This window comes from Dendrobates tinctorius, unplaced genomic scaffold, assembly GCF_039654945.1.
Source record: "Dendrobates tinctorius isolate UK_male_01 unplaced genomic scaffold, ASM3965494v1 ptg000346l, whole genome shotgun sequence".
In the NCBI taxonomy this organism is placed as follows: Eukaryota; Metazoa; Chordata; class Amphibia; order Anura; family Dendrobatidae; genus Dendrobates; species Dendrobates tinctorius.
The window spans coordinates 573-24,166 of record NW_027362012.1 but is presented as its reverse complement, the minus strand read 5'-3'; the positions used below and the strand labels follow the sequence as shown (position 1 = coordinate 24,166).

Genomic DNA, 23,594 nt, shown 5'->3' with positions numbered 1-23,594 from the left:
CCAATCTGGCACTATGCATTGAAAAGTATGCCATGGAGAAAAAAAAAAAAAAAAAAGAGCACAATGTACGGACACTCATATGTCTTCATACCCCAACACAACAGCCTTAGACACAAAGACTGTTGAATTCTAATCAGGAGAACCACAATGTCAGGTATGTGATGCTGGCTCTAAAGAGGATTTTAAATGTATGATCATAGGAAGGTAAAACGTAGGGACCACCAATGACCAGAAGAACAGAGGTCCAATATTTCCTGTGTGAATGAAGCAACGATGCACTTACCGCACCACGTTTACTGTTAGCAGAAGCACTGGTCAGGTAAGTAGTGGTCACTAGAGTTGAGCGACTTTGGTCGGATCGGGTTTCGTGAAACCCGAATGAAACAAAATAAGTTTCAGATGAAACTCGTCCGACTAGAGCAAAACAAAGTCGGAGTTTCGTCCGAAACCCGACCCCAATGCAAGTCAATGGGAAATAAAAGTCGGACGAAACTCCGACTTTTTTTGCTCTAGTCGGACGAGTTTCATCTGAAACTTATTTTGTTTCATTCGGGTTTCACGAAACCCGATCCGACCAAAGTCGCTCAACTCTAGTGGTCACACTTAGACACTAATGCTCCATTCACGTGGCCAGAGGTCGCACTAACTCCCTCTACAGCAGACCTGAGCAAAGTGCGGCCCAAAGGCCACATCTGGCCCTCTGGGTATCTTAGTCCAGCGTGCAGACCGAGACAGCCGTGGGGCTGGAAACCAGAGGTCTGGGGGCCATGCCACGCCCGCCTGCTCACTGTATCCATCTGTGCTGACTGCCTCCGACAACTTCCTTCACCAATCAATGTATCAAACAGCTGGCTTGATGACGTCATTTCATCGCATCAGCTGTGTACTGCAGAGTCAGTGCACCGGAGAAGAGACAGGAGCAGAGTGCCGTGGAACGGGATCGAGGCGAGCATGTGGTGTTCTTTTATTTTCATATATATGGGATGTTTGGGTGGGCATGAGGAGACTGTGGGGGTGTCGTGCAGCACACGCTGAGGCTGTGGGGTAGGGTGCAAAGGAAAAATGAACTTTGCAAATTGGTAAGTCTTACCCCTTAAATTTGTTCCTTTTGGCATAAGGATTCACTATGTAAAATGTTGACATTAAATTTAGATTTACCACTTGCTCAAGGCATGTGAATTATTCCATGTGGACTAGTAAAAAAAACAAAAAACCTAAAAGTTCAAATCACCCCCCTTCCGCCCCATTGAAAAATTAAAGGGTTAAAAAAAAAAAAAATGATATACACACATTTGGTATCACCGTGTTCAGAAAAGCCCAATCTATCAAAATATAAAATCAATTAATATGTTCGGTAAACGGCATAACATACCATACATAACGCGGGATATGCATGACGATAAGTACTAAACAAACATTTAAAACTGCAATATGAAGTGCAATTGAGCAACCAGTACATGATAACTACAGTAATCTTAAAAAAAAGAAAATTATAAAATATCTATGACCAAAAAGGAACAAAATTAAGAGGCAAGACCTTCAAAAACTTGCGACTTAATTTTTACCATGCATTTCCTTGGCACCCTACTGTGGGGGTGTCGTGCAGCACACGGGGAGGATGTAGGGGTGACATGCAGTATATGGGAAGGCTATTATGCATTTATATAGCGCCATTTATTCCATGGCGCTTTACATGTGAAAAGGGGAAATATAGACAAGTATAATAAACGTGTAAGACAAGGGACACACAAGTACATAAGGAGAGGGAACCCTGCCCGCGAGGGCTCACAGTCTACAGGGATGGGTGACGATACAGTAGGAGAGGGTAGAGCAGATCGTGCCGTGGTTCAGTAGACCGAGGATCATTGCAGGCTGTAGGCTTGTCGGAACAGGTGGGTCTTCAGGTTCTTCTTGAAGGTTTCCGCTGATGTTGAGAGTCTGATGTGTTGCGGCATAGAGTTCCAGAGTATGGGGGAAGCACGGGAGAAGTCTTGTATGCGGTTGTGGGAAGAAGAGATAAGGGGAGAGTAGAGAAGGAGATCTTGAGATGATCGAAGGTTGCGTGCGGGTAGGCACCTAGAGACCATGTCACAGATGTATGGAGGAGACAGGTTGTGGATGGCTTTGTATGTCATGCTTAGGGTTTTGAATTGGAGCCTCTGGGCAATAGGAAGCCAGTGAAGGGCCTGGCATAGGGGGCAGAGCTGTGGAGTCAGAGTCGTGGAGTCGGAGCCGGTATAAAATGGTCCGACTCAGACTCCTAAAATATGTAATAAATTGGGTACAGTAGTTCAATGCAGAATGTGCTGAATATTTTTTCATAGGAATTTGGGAAAGTTATGAAATGTCCTATAAATGGCTGTTCTATTCCTGATCTAAGGCTACATTCACACACAGCGTTTTTGCTGCGTTTTTTGAGGATACGTTTTTCAGCTGCAAAAGCAGATCAGCTTTTTAAAAAACAGCATCACCTGAAAGGTTTTTGAGCTCATAGATAATGTTTTCAATAGCAAAAGCAGATTAGAACTCTGCTCTATCCATATCTGTCTATCCATATCTTATCTGTACCAAAAAGAATGAAAGCCGGGTAGCACACAGACTAACACTCCTTTTTTTTTTTTTAGCACCAGTCAGGTACACCTCATAGCTGCCCAAAAGGACGCCCAGGACAGGCATTGCTCGTCTTCAGTAACACATCAACATCAATTGATAGTTGGAATAAATAGACTACATTCACCACATCTTAAGGTGCAGGCTTTATTTTCAAGTGTAGGGGTGTGCAGTATAAGGTTCTGCAGCAGCTGAGGTGTGCAGTATGAGATTCTGCGGAACAGTATGAGGTTCTGCCCCCCCCCCCCAGTTTAGATCCTGGCCAACACCGTTTCTTATAGATATGGCGAACCCTCAGGTAACCCTTAATGAAGGTCAATGGACACAGGTGGCTGAATTGAAGGAATTGCTTAATCACCTATTTACCGTGACTAAAAAATTACAAGCTGAGGATTTAACTCCTGGCATTTTCATAAGGGAGTGGAAGAACTTGCTATTTTGCCTGTCCCAAAGAGGAGATTTAATCGCAGATGGCATTTCTGCTTCAATGAAACGGAGAGAGACACAGCTATTGGAAAATAAATTTTTTCTGGCAGCTGTTTATGTGGACCCAAGTCATCGTATATTGCTTGATAATCAACAGCTTACTAAAGGAAAAGAAGCTCTGACTGAGGTAGCAGTTAGGATGAGTGGCATACAGGAGGACTGCCAGGCGTAAGAGGACTCGGGTCCTGACAGTGCTACTGCTGCCATATCTTCATCCTCATCAGATGAGGAGTTTGACTTTCCCTGCTCCATGTCATCCAAATACTTGTCAAAGCGTTGCTGCAAGGAAAAAGATTTCACGCCGTCTCCTATAGCAAGCAGACTGACCATATTTCAGCAAATTGTTTCACTTGCTCTCAAAGAAAAAGAAAAATTCAACCGTTCATCAAAACGGACTGTGCATGAGGCAATTCCTTTATACTTGGAAATTGTTAGAGATGTTGCCCATGTGGTTACGGCTTTGCCTCCAACCCAAGTTAGTGTAGAGAGGTTGTTCTCTGGCCTTAAAATTATTAGGTCAGATTTTAGGTCATCTATGAAGGATATGATGGAGGCAATTCTATTTCTTAGAACAAATTCATAGAATGCACAAATGTTATTTAGTATGTTTTTGTTGAAAACTTTTTTGCCACTTACATAGTTTATTACATTGAGCTTTATATATTAGATATCTAATATATAAAGCTCAAAGTGTGTGTGTGTGTGTGTGTGTCCGGGATCGGCATCCGCACCGTCGCAGTTACAGCCACAAAATTTGGCACAGTCACACGTCTGGACCCCGAGAGCTTCCTAAGCTATGTTGTGAGGCGAAATTTTAACCCCGCACGTTCCAATTCACCAAACAATTTTGCCCCTATCTACATACTGGGGGAAAAAGTGTGTGCGCGTCAAGCCCCGCCCCTCATTATGATGTCATAATGCCCCTATTTGCATACTGGGGAAGCAGTGTGTGCGTATCAAGCCCCGCCCCTCATTATGATGTCACAATGGTTGCCATGGCGACGCTGATGTCATCATAGGTTGCAAGCCCTGCCGCCGCTCATTATGATGTCATAATGGTTGACTATGGAATGGAGGATGTGTGATGGGTATATGGGCACCGGACTATGGGATGGAGGATGTGTGATGGGTATATGGGAACGGGACTATGGGATGGAGGATGTGTGATGGGTATATGGGCACTGGACTATGGGATGGCGGATATGTATATGGGCACGGGACTATGAGATGGAGGATGTGTGATGGGTATATGGGCACGGGACTATGGGATGGAGGATGTGTGATGGGTATATGGGCAATGGACTATGGGATGGAGGATATGTATATGGGCACAGGACTATGGGATGGAGGATATGTATGATGGGTATATGGGCACGGGACTATGAGATGAAGGCTGTGTGATGGGTATATGGGCACTCGACTATGGGATGGTGAATATGTATGATGGGTATATGGGCACGGGACTATGGGATGGAGAATATGTATGATGGGTATATGGGCACGGGACTATGGGATGGAGAATATGTATGATGGGTATATGGGCACGGGACTATGAGATGGAGAATATGTATGATGGGTATATGGACATGGGACTATGGGATGGAGGATGTGTGATGGGTATATGGGCACTCGACTATGGGATGGAGGATGTATGATGGGTATAAGGGCACGGGACTATGGGATGGAGGATGTATGATGGGTATATGGGCACTCGACTATGGGATGGAGGATGTATGATGGGTATAAGGGCACGGGACTATGGGATGGAGGATGTATGATGGGTATATGGGCACTCGACTATGGGATGGAGGATGTATGATGGGTATATGGGCACTCGACTATGGGATGGAGGATGTATGATGGGTATATGGGCACTCGACTATGGGATGGAGGATATGTATGATGGGTATATGGGCATGGGACTATGAGATGGAGAATATGTATGATGGGTATATGGACAAGGGAATATGGGATGGAGGATGTGTGATGGGTATATGGGCATGGGCCTATGGGATGGAGAATATGTATGACGAGTATATGGGATGGAGGCTATGTATGACAGGTATATGGGCACGGGACTATGGGATGGAGGATGTGTGATGGGTATATGGGCACTCGACTATGGGATGGAGGATATGTATGATGGGTATATGGGCATGGGACTATGGGATGGAGAATATGTATGATGGGTATATGGGCACAGGCCTATGGGATCGTGGATGTGTGATGGGTATATGGGCACGGGACTATGGAATGGAGGATTATTATAATTTGTTATAACTAACCACAGTTAGTTACTATGCCCGGGCAGCGCCGGGCTCTTCAGCTATATATATATATATATATATATATATATATATATATATATATATATATATATATATATATATATATATATATATATCACTAAGTGTGTGTGTGTGTGTCCGGGATAGGCATCTACACCGTCGCAGCTACAGCCACAAAATTTGGCACAGTCACACGTCAGGACCCAGAGAGCATCCTAAGCCAGGTTGTGAGGCGAAATTTTAACCCCGCGCGTTCCAATTCACCAAACAATTTTGCCCCTATCTACATACTGGGGGAAAAAGTGTGTGCGCGTCAAGGCCCGCCCCTCATTATGATGTCACAATGGTTGCCATGGCGATGCTGATGTCATCATAGGTTGCAAGCCCTGCTGCGGCTCATTATGATGTCATAATGGTTGACTATGGAATGGAGGATGTGTGATGAGTATATGGGCGCTGGACTATGGGATGGAGGATATGTATGATGGTATATGGGAACGGGACTATGGGATGGAGGATGTGTGATGGGTATATGGGCACGGGACTATGAGATGGCGGATATGTATGATGGGTATATGGGCACGGGACTATGGGATGGAGGATATGTATGATGGGTATATGGGCATGGGACTATGAGATGAAGGATGTATGATGGGTATATGGGCATGGGACTATGGGATGGAGAATACGTATGATGGGTATATGGGCATGGGACTATGGGATGGAGGATGTATGATGGGTATATGGGCATGGGACTATGGGATGGAGGATATGCATGATGGGTATATGGGCACGGGCCTATGGGATCGTGGATATGTATGATGGGTATATGGGCACGGGACTATGGATGGAGGATATGTATGATGGGTATATGGGCACGGACCTATGGGATCGTGGATATGTATGATGGGTATATGGGCACGGGACTATGGGATGGAGGATAATTTATAATTTGCTATAACTAACCACAGTTAGTTACTATGCCCAGGCAGCGCCGGGCTCTTCAGCTATATATATATATATATATATATATATATATATATATATATATATATATATATATATATATATATATATATATATATATATATATATATATACACACACACACACACATACACACACACGAGCTTTATATATTAGATATACAGTATGTGTATGTATGCATGTCCGGGATTGGCATCCGCACCGTCGCAGCTACAGCCACAAAACTTGGCAGTCACACGCCTGGACCTCGAGAGTGTCCTAGGCTATGTTGTGAGGTGAAATTTTAACCCCGTGCGTTCCAATTCACCAAACAATTTTGCCCCTATCTACATAATGGGGAAAAAGTGTGTGTGTATCAAGCCCCGCCCCTCATTATGATGTCATAATGGTTGCCATGGCGACGCTGATGTCATCATAGGTTGCAAGCCCCGCCGCTCATTATGATGTCATAATGGTTGACTATGGAATGGAGGATGTGTGATGGGTATATGGGCACTGGACTATGGGATGGAGGATATGTATGACGGGTATATGGGCACGGGACTATGAGATGGCGGATATGTATGATGGGTATATGGGCACGTGAATATGAGATGAAGGATGTGTGATGGGTATATGGGCACTCGACTATGGGATGGCGAATATGTGTGAGGGGTATATGGGCACGGGCCTACGGGATGGTGGCTATGCATGATGGGTATATGGGAATATATATATATATTAGTAACTATGCCCGGGCAGCACCGGGCTCTTCAGCTAACTGTGGTTAGTTATAACAAATTATAATTATCCTCCATCCCATAGTCCCGTGCCCATATACCCATCATGCATAGCCACCATCCCGTAGGCCCGTGCCCATATACCCATCACACATATTCGCCATCCCATAGTCGAGTGCCCATATACCCATCACACATCCTTCATCTCATATTCACGTGCCCATATACCCATCATACATATCCGCCATCTCATAGTCCCGTGCCCATATACCCATCATACATATCCTCCATCCCATAGTCCAGTGCCCATATACCCATCACACATCCTCCATTCCATAGTCAACCATTATGACATCATAATGAGCGGCGGGGCTTGCAACCTATGATGACATCAGCGTCGCCATGGCAACCATTATGACATCATAATGAGGGGCGGGGCTTGATACACACACACACTTTTTCCCCATTATGTAGATAGGGGCAAAATTGTTTGGTGAATTGGAACGCACGGGGTTAAAATTTCACCTCACAACATAGCCTAGGACACTCTCGAGGTCCAGGCGTGTGACTGCCAAGTTTTGTGGCTGTAGCTGCGACGGTGCGGATGCCAATCCCAGACATACATACACACACATACTGTATATCTAATATATAAAGCTCAAGTGTGTGTGTGTGAGCCCGGCGCTGCCCGGGCATAGTAACTAACTGTGGTTAGTTATAGCAAACTATAAGTTATCCTCCATCCCATGGTCCCGTGCCCATATACCCATCATACATATCCACGATCCCATAGGCCCGTGCCCATATACCCATCATACATATCCTCCATCCCATAGTCGAGTGCCCATATACCCATCACACATCCTTCATCTCATATTCACGTGCCCATATACCCATCATACATATCCGCCATCTCATAGTCCCGTGCCCATATACCAGTCATACATATCCTCCATCCCATAGTCCAGTGCCCATATACCCATCACACATCCTCCATTCCATAGTCAACCGTTATGACATCATAATGAGCGGCGGGGCTTGCAACCTATGATGACATCAGCTGTCCCAAGCCAAAGGTGTAGATGGAGAATAGTAGGGGTCCTAGGACAGAGCCTTGAGGAACACCAACAGACAGGGGGGCGAGGTGAGGAGGTGGTGTGTGAGAGGGAGACACTAAATGTTCGGTCTGTTAGGTATGATGAGATCCAGGATAGGGCAAGTCTGTGATGCCAAGAGATGAGACTCTGTAGCAGGAGGGAATGGTCTACGGTGTCGAAGGCAGAGGACAGGTCCAGGAGGAGGACAGAGTAGTGTCGCTTGCTCTTGGCGGTTAGTAAGTAGTTAGTGACTTTAGTTAGGGCAGTTTCAGTTGAGTGATGCGGTCGGAAGCCAGATTGTAACCGGTCAAAGAGGGAACAGGAGGAGAGGTGGGAGGACAGTTCAAGATATACATGCTGTTCCAGTAGTTTTGAGGCATAAGGGAGAAGAGATATCGGGCGATAGTTAGACACAGAGGATGGATCAAGGTAGGGCTTTTTGAGGATGGGTGTGATTGAGGCATGTTTGAAGGATGAGGGAAAGACACCATTTGTAAGTGAAAGGTTGAAGAGGTGTGTTAGAGAAGGGATGAAGACTGTGGCCAAGTTAGGGATGAGGTGAGACGGGAGTGGGTCGAGGGCACAAGTGGTGGTGTGTGATCTTGACAGAAGGGTGGAGAGCTGATCTTCTGTCATGGTGGAGAAGCTGGCTTTTGCAGAACAGGGCTGAGCGGCTAAGAGGGGCCTCATGCAGTATATATAGGAAGGTTGTGGAAGGCCTCATGCAGTATATATAGGGACACTGTGTGGGGCTCATGCAGTGTATATAGGGAGGCTGTGTGGGGCTCATGCAGTGTATATTAGGAGGCTGTGTGGGGCTCATGCAGTGTATATTGGGAGGTTGTGTGGGGCTCATGCAGTATATGGGGGAAGCTGTGTGGGGCTCATGCAGTATATGGTAAGGCTGTGCGGGGAATATATATATATTATATATATAGGCTGTGTGGGGTTCATGCAGTGTATATAAGGGAGGCTGTGTGGGACTCATGCTGTTCATGGGGGAGGCTGTGTGAGGCTCATAATATGTGTATATATATATATATATATATATACACACACACACATATACATACATATATACACACACACACACACAGTATATATTATATATATGCGCTGTGTGGGGCTCATGCAGTATATATGAGGGCTGTACTTGGGTTTAAATGATATATAGCGGGATGTTAGCATACATAATATCAATTGTATCACTTAATATTGAGCAGATTTATCAATAATATAATCTGTAATATAACCGTGGAAGCGTCACTCTCTCTGAAGCATTTATAGACTGTGCAGGCGCCACGCGCCTGCGCAGTCTGGCTCCAGACAGAACGAGGCATCCAGCGGTGAGGAGTGTGTATGGCGCCGGAGTGGCAGTACCATACACACTGCATAACGTGATTTCCGGCGACATACTTGCATACTTACCTGACCGGGAGGAGCGTTGCCGCGGCGCTTCTCTTCGGCCGGAGTGCGCGCGACTATCGTGCATGCGCATAACGCTATCCGGCGCCATTTCACTGAAGACACATTTGCAGTGTGTCTTTAGCAATATGGCGCCGGACCGCGCGGTATGGGCATGCGCGTACTCCGGTGCAGAACTCCTCCCCCGGCCTCCAGCAGAATGTGACAGCGCTGGAACACAGGGAAGAATGGTGAGTATATACATATTTTTTTGTATGTGTGCTATTTAATAGGGGTGAGGGGCACCATGCATACCAGGAAAGGGGGGGTGAGAGGTAGCATGCATACCAGGAAAGGGAGGCGAGGGGACCATGCATACCAGGAAAGGGGGGGGGGGTGAGGGGACCATGAATACCAGGATAGGGGGCTGACAGCCCCATGCATACAAGGATAGGGGGGTGAGAGGACCATGCATACTAGGATAGGGGGGTTAAGGGGGACCATGCACACCAGGATAGGAGAGTGAGGGGACCATACATACCAGAATTGGGGGGTGAGGGGGACCATGCATACCAGGATAGGAGGGGGCAGCACATACCAGGATAGGAGACCATGTACCAATAAAAATGCTCGCCACCCGGCCTAGTTATAATATTAATATTGAGTAGAATTAATTTCAGCCTATTGGTTCGGCCCTCCACAACAGTCACGGTCTGTCATGTGGCCCCTCGGGAACATTAATGGCCCACCCCTACTCTACAGCCATTGACAACGCCAAATGCATTTCTACTCATTAGGCTATGTGCACACGTGCAAAAATGCTGCGGGAATTTCCGCCGCGGGTAAAACGCATGCGAATTTGCAAGCGTTTTTCGCTTGCCGAATGCTTGCACATTCCAAGCATCGCTTGGAAATGTGATAGGATGTTAAAAATAATAATAAAAAAAAAAAAAAAAAAAAAAAAAAATATTGTTATTCTCACCTTCCGACAGCCCCCGATCTGCTCTGCGGCGCTCCTGGCATCTTCCGGTCCCAGTAATGCTTTGCATAAAGGCCCTGAGATGACGTCACATTAAAAGTTTGTTCTTCCTCGCTCTCCGTCTCTCTGATGTTGTTCTTATGTCAGTAACTCTCCCTTCTTTATCATTCACGGTCTATCAGCCATCTTAGAAGCTCATGTGTTCGCAGCCCTGGTTATGAAAAGTCTTTTACCTACTGTATGTGTACATAACTACAAAACAATCAACTGCAAAATAAACCTTCTGGAATCTTCATATGTGCCTCCTGCAGTCGAATTCAAGCTGTTGCTATATCTCCGTGTGATATACTGAGGTAGCTTAGAAGTGGCATCACAGGCGCCCTACCTCTGGAGTCAGAATAGGGTTGGTGCTACAAGCCTGGGATAAGGGGTCAGCTCTGTATTAGCTGTGAGGACAGGCAATTAGTCGTCATAGAGCTGAGGAAAGCGGGCTGGAGGTGTTGTGGGTGAGATTGAGGCCGCACCTGCACATTTGTGAGAAGGACGAGAGGACAATTAAGGCTGGAGTTAGACGGCAGCTTAGGCAGTAACACAGGTACCTTGGCTAACGCTCACACCATGCAGCTGCGTATCACAACGCAATGCAGGTGAATCGGATCACATGGGCGGATGGGATATCTTTAGAGAACAGTGACAAGAAGAGAGAAAAAGCAGCTAAACAGTATCCCTTTTTTGCAACTTCTCTCAGCCACATTCATAAGCCGGGTGACTTCTGACTAAAACACAGAAGCGGTGATGTGTTTCTATGACACCTTTTCATTGATAGTTCCTATCTTGGGTCTGACTGACAAATACTGATGTGAAATACTGAATGTGTGAACGTGGCTTAATTCTCAGTATCTGTATTAGGCCGGGGTCACATTAGCATATAGTATACAGTGGGATGTAAAAGTTTGGGACCCCAGTCACAATTACTGTTTTCTTGTGAGCATTTAAGTAAGTTGAAGATGAAATGATCTTTAAAAGGCCTAAAAGTTACACGACACATTTCCTTTGTATTTTAGACAAAAAAAAAAAAAACCATGGTAATTTTTTAACATTTTAAAAAGTACAAAATGGAAAATGGGCCAATGCAAAAGTTTGGGCCCCCTGCATGGTTAGTACCTAGCAGAACCCCCTTTTGCAAGTATCACAGATTCAGAACACTTTTTGTAGCCTGCCAAGAGTCTTAATTCTTGTTCAAGGGATTTTCATTAATTCTTCCTTGGAAAATTCTTCCAGCTCTGTGAGATTCCTGGGTCGTCTGGCACACACTGCTATTTTGAGATCTAGCCACAGATTTTCAATGTTGCTCAGATCAGGGGACTGTTAGGGCCATTGTAAAACCTTCAGCTTCCACCTTTTGAGGTAGTCTATTGTGGATTTTGAAGTGTGTTTAAAAGGAATCTGTCAAAACATTTGACCTATCTAAACTATTATTATGGCCATATATTCTATAGACTGCTGAAAACAGTCCTCCCTGTGTGTCTCGTATCAGCTGTGTTGTTGCTGAGAAATTCTCTTTTACCCCTTTATATAAGTGACCTCTTCCAGGCTCCGCAGCGAATGGTGCCTGGAGATAACTCTGCCTCAAGAGATTATTTTACATAAAGGAGGTGTTACAAGCGTGAGACATGTAGATAACACAGGAGAGATGACATTTAGCTTCTTGCAGACACATTTTTTGCTGCAGCTCTTGAGCTCTGCTGTATTTGAACATTATTACAGCCCTGCCTGCCTATGAGATGGAAGCTGAGAGGAACCTGCAGATGTGTCAGTTATCAAAGCAGAGAGCAGCCATGACACATCACACTAGTAACAGTGGCATCCATGTCACATCACATTGGTAACTCCCCCTTATATTTAAATCAAGCTCTGGAGGCAGAGTTATCTCCAGGCACCACCCTCCCCTAAACCTGGAAGAGGTCACATATCACTTATATATTGTGATAAAACATGATTTCTCAGCAACAACACAACTGGTATGAGACACACGGAGGACTTTTTCAGCAGTCTACATATTGCCCATATTAATAGTTTATAAATCCCCGGTCTCTTGCAGAGTGTCGCCGGTGATAATTCCATTTCCCCCTGTTAAGGCTTGGAGCTATAACAGTCAGCTATCTTCCTCTTTGGTGCTGTTGTTGAAGGAACAGTGTGCTTTCTCTCTGAGTCTATTTATGATAAGTGTTCCCCTTGTTCGTCTACCCAAGCTGTCTTTAGTTGTAGTGGAGATGGACTAGTGCTACCTCGTTCTTCCATATGCAGGGCTTATCGCCAGGGTCAGGCAGGGATTAGGTGCAGGACCTGTATAGGGACGTTTAGGGCAGACAGGGTGACTCCATTCCCACCTTCTCTAGTGTTTGGCTCCCTTCGCCTCATCCCTTCGTGTTGAACTTAGGCTGTCTTAAGGGCATGTCACACTAAGAGATATCGCTAGCAATATCGCTATAACTAGTGACGTTATAGCGATATTGCTAGCGATATCGCTATGTGTGATACTTACCTACGACCTGCTCCCCCACTGGTTATCGCTGATCGCGCGAGAACGTTCAGGACTGTTTCTCGTCGGTCACTTCCTGCGGCGCTTCCTGCTGTGAGAACGAGCGACGCGTGGAGCCGGGCGGGAGGACGCAGGATCGCCTGGTGTGACAGGTAAGTAGCGATCCCCGTCCCCAGCGATGTCGCTGGTGAGATCTGCCTGCGTGGCATCTGTAAAAGTGACACATCCGCACAGGGCTGTGGAGTCGGAGTTAGTTTTGGTTGGAGTCGGAGTCGGTAGAAATGTACCGACTCCAGCTTTAAAAAAAATGTATTAATATTTCATAATTGAACTTTCATATGAATTTTATAAATGTTACTCAAATATATATGTTCTATCAAACTATGAACAACAGTGATAAGCAGTTCTGCTGGAGATAGAGACATTTCTTACTTCTTGTGTGTCACTGTTCTCCACTGCCCTTATCTAATCTTATACTTGGTTAACCTCATGCTGCCCCAACCCCCTACTTACAATGTATGAAACTGAAAGTGAAAATGTGTTGCAAATTCTTAGTAGTAAAGCTCCTCCTCTAGACTAGATCATACTAGGTGTGCGTCTTCCAAGCATCTCACAGCTGCCTGCTACTCAGAAGAGGAAGACTGTAAGAAGTATTATCCTTTCAACAAACTTTGCATCAGTTAACTGTGAGTACATGAGGAATAATAACAGTATTACTGACCACTATATCAGTTGTACGACCTGGCAATAATTTTGTACAATTGTTTTTAGGAAAAACAATGGTCATTTTGATTGTGAATGCAGAATTAAAAACCTGAGAATGTCAAAGCAGCATCACATTAAATCAGCTGTATTTGAACATTTCACCATCACTCAAGATAGAAAACATTATGTCTGTCAGTGTATGACAAATGATCCAGACGAAAACAAATGCTGTGAAGCCAAGATAAGTGCATATTCAGGCAAAGATAAAAATGCTCCTACCAGAGCTTCTAATCTAAAGAGACATTTACAGCGCTTTCATCCAGAAGTACTGAAAGCAGTGGATGAGAAAGACTGCATCCAAACCAATGAACCAGTGCCCAGCTCTTCCAGCCAAACAAAGGAGCAGAGAACTTTGCAGCCATCAGTTGCAAGATATTTTGTCAGTGACAAAGTTACTGTGACAATGACAGTAGATACATTACAACAAGCTCTATGATGTTTTTTAAAAGGATAGTGTGCCTATTTCATTATTTTCACGACCAGCTTTTATGTGTCTGAATGGGGAAATGGCCCGCAAGCTTGGTGTTTCTCTGGAGAGAGAGAGTATTAGAAAATTAGTAATCGAAGAAGCTTTTAGAAGAACTTAAAAAAACTCTCAAGGGACGCTTTCTGTTTCTTAAAATGGATGCCTGCACACGTCACAGAGTGAACTATTTTGCCATCAAATGAAATAGTTACCAAGACATTGGCAGTAAAAGACACCAAAGCTCATCACACCAGTGAGTTTCTCCAGGTCTTGGTGGAAAAGGTTCTGCAAGACAATGAACTTAAAAAAGAGCAAGTTCTTTCTGTCGTAACTGACAATGCTTCAAATATGATAAGTACTATTAAGCTAATGAATGAGAGTAATGATGGTGACCAGCAGCTAGAAGAACATTCTGGGTCCACAGACACAGAAATGTTTGAAATAGAGGAACACAGTATTGTAACTGAGGAGCAAACTGAAGTTGCTTCAGATGAACAGCAACATGATAGTTTAGATGATCTTGTTGAAACTGTGTCAATGTTCTTTCATTCATCACATGCGCTGTGTTGTGCATACGCTACAGCTGGCTATAAGAGACAGTCTGCAAGAAGGACATGCTGCTGCACTGATTGGCAAGGTGAGAAAATTGGCTACTGTTGCCAGAACCCGTAAAGTTGACTCAATTTTGAAGAGACGTGCTGGAAAAGGGGCAATTATTGATCAAGCCACACGATGGGGCAGTACTTACTTAATGATTCAGCGCTTGGTTGAACTGAAAACCTTTCTTGTAGAAATGGCTAACCCTCAACTGACGCTAAATGAAAGTCAGTGGAATCAGGTGACTGAGCTGGAAAAATTGCTAGAGCACCCATTTACAGTGACTAAAAAAATTACAAGCAGAGGACTTAACTCCAGGTATTTTCTTAAAGGAGTGGAAGAACCTGATGTTTCGCCTGTCCCAAAGAGGAGGGTCAATTGCAAGTGGCATTGCTACATCAATGAAACGGAGAGAGGAGCTACTATTACAAAATAACATTCTTTTGGCAGCTGTTTATGTAGACCCAATGCATCGGATTCTTCTAGATGATCAACAGCTAAGTAAAGGAAAAGAAGCTCTGTTTGAAATAGCAGTAAGGATGAAAGGGTTGCAGAACAGTCAGGAGGAACAAGAAGAATTTGGTCGTCCTGCCACATCTTCACCCTCATCATCAACTGATGAAGAATTTAATTTCGAAAAATATTTGGATCAAAAGGACCGTGCAAAGCGTTCCCGCATAGAAGAAGAGTCATCCCCATCAAGGAACACTGCCAGTACATTTCAGCAGAATTTTTCATGTGCACTAAAAGAAATTGAGAAATTTGACCGTTCATCAAAAATAACAGTGCAACAAGCGATTCCTCTATATCCTGACATTGTCAGAGATGTTGCCCGAATGGTTACTGCTTTGCCACCAACACAAGTTAGTGTAGAGAGGTTGTTCTCTGCTCTCAAAATAATTAGATCAGATTTGAGGGCATCCATGAAGGAGGATCTGACAGAGGCAATACTTTTTCTGAGGACAAATTTATAGATTTCTTCTTATTAACTACATAAAGTGTTTATTGCATATTTACTTACAGTTTAGAAAAGTTTATAAAAGTTATTTGCTATATTCTAATTGTATTCTAATAAATGTAGTTTTTGCTCTAAGTGGTCTGATTACTTATATGATGGTGAGAAACTGAATAAGCACGATGTTTAATATTTTACAACAGTAAATTTGTTGTTATGAATTGGCCATTTATGAAGGAGTCGGAGCCTGATAAAATCCAGGATTCGGAGTCGCAACTGTGGCTTACCGACTTCACAGCCCTGCATCCGCAACCATTCTGTAGCACGCGCCTGTAAAGTGACACATTCTGCAGCATGCGCCTGTAAAGTGACACATCTGCACACATTCTGCAGCACGTGCATGTAAAGTGACACATCCGCACACATTCTCAGCACACGCCTGTAGTGACACATTCTGCAGCACACGCCTGTAAAGAGACACAACTCCACACATTCTGCAGCACACTCCTGTAAAGTGACACATCAGCACACATTCTGCAGCACGCGCCTGTAAAGTGACATCGGCACACATTCTGCAGCACGCGCCTGTAAAGTGACAAATTGCAGCACGCGCCTGTAAAGTGACACATTCTGCAGCACACACCTGTAAAGTAACACATCTGCACACATTCTGCCGCACGCGCCTATAAAGTGACACATTCTGCAGCACGCACCTGTAAAGTGACACATCGGCACACATTCTGGAGCACGCGCCTGTAAAGTGACATCGGCACACATTCTGCAGCACGCGCCTGTAAAGTGACACATCAGCACACATTCTGCAGCACGCGCCTGTAAAGTGACACATTAGCACACATTCTGCAGCACGCGCCTGTAAAGTGACACATCAGCACACATTCTGCAGCACGCGCCTGTAAAGTGACACATCAGCACACATTCTGCAGCACGCGCCTGTAAAGTGCCACACTCTGCAGCACGCGCCTGTAAAGTAACACATCTGCACACATTCTGCAGCACGCGCCTGTAAAGTGACACATCAGCACACATTCTGCAGCACGCGCCTGTAAAGTGACACATCTGCACACATTCTGCAGCACGCGCCTGTAAAGTGACATCTGCACACATTCTGCAGCACGCGCCTGTAAAGTGACACATCAGCACACATTCTGCAGCGCGCGCCTGTAAAGTGACACACTCTGCAGCACGCGCCTGTAAAGTAACACATCTGCACACATTCTGCCGCACGCGCCTATAAAGTGACACATTCTGCAGCACGCACCTGTAAAGTGACACATCGGCACACATTCTGGAGCACGCGCCTGTAAAGTGACATCGGCACACATTCTGCAGCACGCGCCTGTAAAGTGACACATCAGCACACATTCTGCAGCACGCGCCTGTAAAGTGACACATCAGCACACATTCTGCAGCACGCGCCTGTAAAGTGACACATCAGCACACATTCTGCAGCACGCGCCTGTAAAGTGACACATCAGCACACATTCTGCAGCACGCGCCTGTAAAGTGCCACACTCTGCAGCACGCGCCTGTAAAGTGACACATCAGCACACATTCTGCAGCACGCGCCTGTAAAGTGACACACTCTGCAGCACGCGCCTGTAAAGTGACACATTCTGCAGCACACACCTGTAAAGTGACACACTCTGCAGCACGCGCCTGTAAAGTGACACATCAGCACACATTCTGCAGCACGCGCCTGTAAAGTGACACACTCTGCAGCACGCGCCTGTAAAGTAACACATCTGCACACATTCTGCAGCACGCGCCTGTAAAGTGACACATCAGCACACATTCTGCAGCACGCGCCTGTAAAGTGACACATCAGCACACATTCTGCAGCACGCGCCTGTAAAGTAACACATCTGCACACATTCTGCAGCACGCGCCTGTAAAGTGACACATTCTGCAGCACACACCTGTAAAGTAACACATCTGCACACATTCTGCCGCACGCGCCTATAAAGTGACACATTCTGCAGCACGCGCCTGTAAAGTGACACATCTGCACACATTCTGCAGCACGCGCCTGTAAAGTGACACATCAGCACACATTCTGCAGCGCGCGCCTGTAAAGTGACACACTCTGCAGCACGCGCCTGTAAAGTAACACATCTGCACATATTCTGCAGCACGCGCCTGTAAAGTGACACATTCTGCAGCACGCGCCTGTAAAGTGACACATTCTGCAGCACGCGCCTGTAAAGTGACACACTCTGCAGCACGCGCCTGTAAAGTAACACATCTGCACACATTCTGCAGCACGCGCCTATAAAGTGACACATTCTGCAGCACGCGCCTGTAAAGTGACACACTCTGCAGCACGCGCCTGTAAAGTAACACATCTGCACACATTCTGCCGCACGCGCCTATAAAGTGACACATTCTGCAGCACGCGCCTGTAAAGTGACACATCAGCACACATTCTGCAGCACGCGCCTGTAAAGTGACACATCAGCACACATTCTGCAGCACGCGCCTGTAAAGTGACACATCAGCACACATTCTGCAGCGCGCGCCTGTAAAGTGACACATTCTGCAGCACACACCTGTAAAGTAACACATCTGCACACATTCTGCCGCACGCGCCTATAAAGTGACACATTCTGCAGCACGCGCCTGTAAAGTGACACATTCTGCAGCACACACCTGTAAAGTAACACATCTGCACACATTCTGCCGCACGCGCCTATAAAGTGACACATTCTGCAGCACGCGCCTGTAAAGTGACACATCTGCACACATTCTGCAGCACGCGCCTGTAAAGTGACACATTCTGCAGCACGCGCCTGTAAAGTGACACATCTGCACACATTCTGCAGCACGCGCCTGTAAAGTGACACATTCTGCAGCACACACCTGTAAAGTAACACATCTGCACACATTCTGCCGCACGCGCCTATAAAGTGACACATTCTGCAGCACGCGCCTGTAAAGTGACACATCTGCACACATTCTGCAGCACGCGCCTGTAAAGTGACACATTCTGCAGCACGCGCCTGTAAAGTGACACATCTGCACACATTCTGCAGCACGCGCCTGTAAAGTGACACATTCTGCAGCACACACCTGTAAAGTAACACATCTGCACACATTCTGCCGCACGCGCCTATAAAGTGACACATTCTGCAGCACGCGCCTGTAAAGTGACACATCTGCACACATTCTGCAGCACGCGCCTGTAAAGTGACACATTCTGCAGCACGCGCCTGTAAAGTGACACATCTGCACACATTCTGCAGCACGCGCCTGTAAAGTGACACATTCTGCAGCACGCGCCTGTAAAGTGACACATCTGCACACATTCTGCAGCACGCGCCTGTAAAGTGACACATTCTGCAGCACACGCCTGTAAAGTGACACATCTGCACACATTCTGCAGCACGCGCCTGTAAAGTGACACATTCTGCAGCACGCGCCTGTAAAGTGACACATCTGCACACATTCTGCAGCACGCGCCTGTAAAGTGACACATTCTGCAGCACGCGCCTGTAAAGTGACACATCTGCACACATTCTGCAGCACGCGCCTGTAAAGTGACACATTCTGCAGCACACGCCTGTAAAGTGACATATTGCAGCACGCGCCTGTAAAGTGACACATTCTGCAGCACAAACCTGTAAAGTAACACATGTGCACACATTCTGCCGCACGCGCCTATAAAGTGACACATTCTGCAGCACGCGCCTGTAAAGTGACACATCTGCACACATTCTGTAGCACGCGCCTGTAAAGTGACACATCTGCACACATTCTGCAGCACGCGCCTGTAAAGTGACACATTCTGCAGCACGCGCCTGTAAAGTGACACATTCTGCAGCACGTGCCTGTAAAGTGACACATTCTGCAGCACCCACCTGTAAAGTGACACATTCTGCAGCGCGCGCCTGTAAAGAGACACATCCGCGCACATTCTGCAGCACGCGCCTGTAAAGTGACACATCCGCACACATTCTGCAGCACGTGCCGGTAAAGTGATACATCCGCACACATTCTGCAGCACGCGCCTGTAAAGTGACACATTCTGCAGCACGCGCCAGTAAAGTGACACATTCTGCAGCACGCGCCTGTAAAGTGACACATTCTGCAGCACGCGCCTGTAAAGTGACACATTCTGCAGCACGCGCCTGTAAAGTGACACATTCTGCAGCACGCGCCTGTAAAGTGACACATTCTGCAGCACGCGCCTGTAAACACGTGTGTGCTGGTAAGGAAAAATTGAGGACTCTTTCCAACAGGCAATTGCGTCAGGTTAAAAGAGCAGCTGCAAAAATGCCTTGTCATAGCAGCAGACAAGAAGCTGCTGGTGCCTCCAACGTCCCCCGAACAACAAGATGCAGGGTCCTTCAGGGGTTTGCAGCTGTGCGTAAGCCATCCTGTCGACCACCTCTATCCACTGCACACAAGCAGAAACGGCTCCAGTGGGCCAAACGATACATGAAGACTGACTTGCAAACGGTTTAGTTCACCGATGAGTGCCGTGCAACACTCGATGGTCCAGATGGATGGAGTGGAGGATGGCTGGTTGATGGACACCCCATGAAAACATGGCTAAGGCGCCAACAAGGAGGAGGTGGAGTAATGTTTTGGGCTGGAATCATGGGGAGAGAGATTGTCGGCCCCTTTAGGATCCCTGAAGGGGTAAAGATGAACTCCATAATCTATGTGGAGTTTCTAAAACAGCACTTCCTGCCATGGTTTAAGAGGAAGAACCGTGCTTTCTGCAGCAAGATCATTTTCATGCATGATAACGCACCGTCTCATGCTGCAAATAACACATCTGCATCTCTGGCTGCTATGGGCAAAAGAGAGGACAAACTTATGGTGTGGCCACCATCTTCCCCTGACCTCAACCCCATTGAGAACCTCTGGAGCATCATCAAAAGGAGTGTCTATGATGGCGGGAGGCAGTTCACATCTAAGCAACAGCTCTGGGAGGGTATTCTGTCCAAATGCAAAACAATTGAAGCACAAAGCATCCAAAAACTGACAAATTCAATGGACGAGAGAGTTCAGAAGCTTCTTTCGAACAAGGGGTCCTATGTGCAAATGTAACATCACCTAGAATAAAGTTTTGACTTGAAAACTGTTTGATTTCATTTTGTAATAAGCTGATAATGCTTATAATTTCACAATTGACCATTTTTTGGTTCAAAATAAAAAGGTTGAAAACTCTGCTGTGCATAATAATTTGGAACATGCATTTTGAGTGTTTATTATTTTTAAAAATATACTGTTTTCATAGGCAGTTTGTTCAAAAACATTGCAATTATACTAGAATATTAGATGACTGGAAAATAACAATGATGACTGCAATTCATATAGGTAATTTAGAGAAAATATGAGGAAATATTTTTTTGCATAATAATTTGGAACAGTATAAAGTGGCACATTCCGCAGCCCGCGCCCGTATAGTGGCACATTCCGCAGCCCGCGCCCGTAAAGTGGCACATTCCGCAGCCCGCGCCCGTAAAGTGGCACATTCCGCAGCCCGCGCCCGTAAAGTGACACATTCCGCAGCCCGCGCCCGTAAAGTGACACATTCCGCAGCCCGCGCCCGTAAAGTGACACATTCCGCAGCCCGCGCCCGTAAAGTGACACATTCCGCAGCCCGCGCCCGTAAAGTGACACATTCCGCAGCCAGCGCCCGTAAAGTGACACATTCCGCAGCCCGCGCCCGTAAAGTGACACATTCCGCAGCACGCGCCCGTAAAGTGACACATTCCGCAGCACGCGCCCGTAAAGTGACACATTTTGCAGCACGCGCCTGTAAAGTGACACATTCCGCAGCACGCGCCTGTAAAGTGACACATTCCGCAGCACGCGCCTGTAAAGTGACACATTCCGCAGCACGCGCCTGTAAAGTGACACATTCTGCAGCACGCGCCTGTAAAGTGACACATGTGCACACATTCTGCAGCACGCGCCTGTAAAGTGACACATGTGCACACATTCTGCAGCACGCGCCTGTAAAGTGACACATGTGCACACATTCTGCAGCACGCGCCTGTAAAGTGACACATTCTGCAGCACGCACCTGTAAAGTGACACATTCTGCAGCACGCGCCTGTAAAGTGACACATTCTGCAGCACGCGCCTGTAAAGTGACACATTCTGCAGCACGCGCCTGTAAAGTGACACATTCTGCAGCACGCGCCTGTAAAGTGACACATTCTGCAGCACGCGCCTGTAAAGTGACACATTCTGCAGCACGCGCCTGTAAAGTGACACATTCTGCAGCACGCGCCTGTAAAGTGACACATTCTGCAGCACGCGCCTGTAAAGTGACACATTCTGCAGCACGCGCCTGTAAAGTGACACATCTGCACACATTCTGCAGCACGCACCTGTAAAGTGACACATCTGCACACATTCTGCAGCACGCGCCTGTAAAGTGACACATCTGCACACATTCTGCAGCACGCGCCTGTAAAGTGACACATTCTGCAGCACGCGCCTGTAAAGTGACACATTCTGCAGCACGCGCCTGTAAAGTGACACATTCTGCAGCACGCGCCTGTAAAGTGACACATTCTGCAGCACGCGCCTGTAAAGTGACACATTCTGCAGCACGCGCCTGTAAAGTGACACATTCTGCAGCACGCGCCTGTAAAGTGACACATCTGCACACATTCTGCAGCACGCGCCTGTAAAGTGACACATTCTGCAGCACGCGCCTGTAAAGTGACACATTCTGCAGCACGCGCCTGTAAAGTGACACATTCTGCAGCACGCGCCTGTAAAGTGACACATTCTGCAGCACGCGCCTGTAAAGTGACACATTCTGCAGCACGCGCCTGTAAAGTGACACATTCTGCAGCACGCGCCTGTAAAGTGACACATCTGCACACATTCTGCAGCACGCACCTGTAGAGATCTCTATGCGCCCAGTCCCCCTCCAGCCCCAGGCAGTACAGCTGCACCAGCAGGTCCCCATAGAGCAGACACACACAGGGCTCCCGGGTCACACGCAGCCCCCCCCGCACTATGAGCAGCAGTGACATCCGGCACACACCACTTCCCGGAAAGGGGGTGTGACCGCAGAGTGCAGGTGGCAGAGCCCGGTGCCCTCCGTCCGGTGCATAGTATGAGCCGCAGCGTGCTGCTCCGCATTGTACCGGAGGGGCAGTCACTGAGGCCTGGGTGACATGTCCGTCCTCACCTGCACCAGCGCTACCCAGCCGGGGTGGTATCTGATCCGGAACTCGGGGTACCTGCCGTCCATAGCGCTGCACCGACACTTGTCCTCCGACTCCGGGCCGCTCTTACTGTGGAGCAAAGCGGCCGCTCTCTCACTACGGACTTTCTGACGTGCTTGTGTCATGTGACCTCCCAGTCACGTGACGCAGCGCGCTGGCTGCCGGCCGTGTGGCGCCTCTGCTGGAGCGCGGGGATGTTGTCAGTCTCAGCATTGCTGGGACCTACCTCTCCCGCAGGCGGCTGCGCAGGGGGCTCGCCTTAACCCCTTGCCGACCAGGTTGTTTTTTTCCTCCGCTTCTCTCAGGAGCCACCATTTTTTATTTTTCCACACAGCCATATATTATTAGGACTTTTTTTTTTTGTAGCAGCTTTCATTGACACTTCGTTTTCCTGTATAATATACGTACTGAATAAAGGGGAAAATGACAATGGTGAAATGGAAAAAAAACAATTTCTCCATTCTCTGTTTTGGGGAGGTTTA

The 23,594-nt window shown here is 46.7% G+C and overlaps 1 protein-coding gene across 1 annotated transcript in view; it reads right to left on the bottom strand.

The window, feature by feature from the left end:
• Positions 1 to 23,252, bottom strand: part of MAT2B (methionine adenosyltransferase 2 non-catalytic beta subunit) — a 78,431-nt gene extending 55,179 nt beyond the window's left edge. Inside the window, exon 1 of the mRNA XM_073562314.1 lies at positions 23,076 to 23,252. Within this exon, the coding sequence (XP_073418415.1) occupies positions 23,076 to 23,237 (162 nt within the window). The 5' untranslated portion in view covers positions 23,238 to 23,252. The remainder of the gene's footprint in view (positions 1 to 23,075) is intronic.
• Between the last annotated feature and the right edge of the window lie 342 nt (positions 23,253 to 23,594).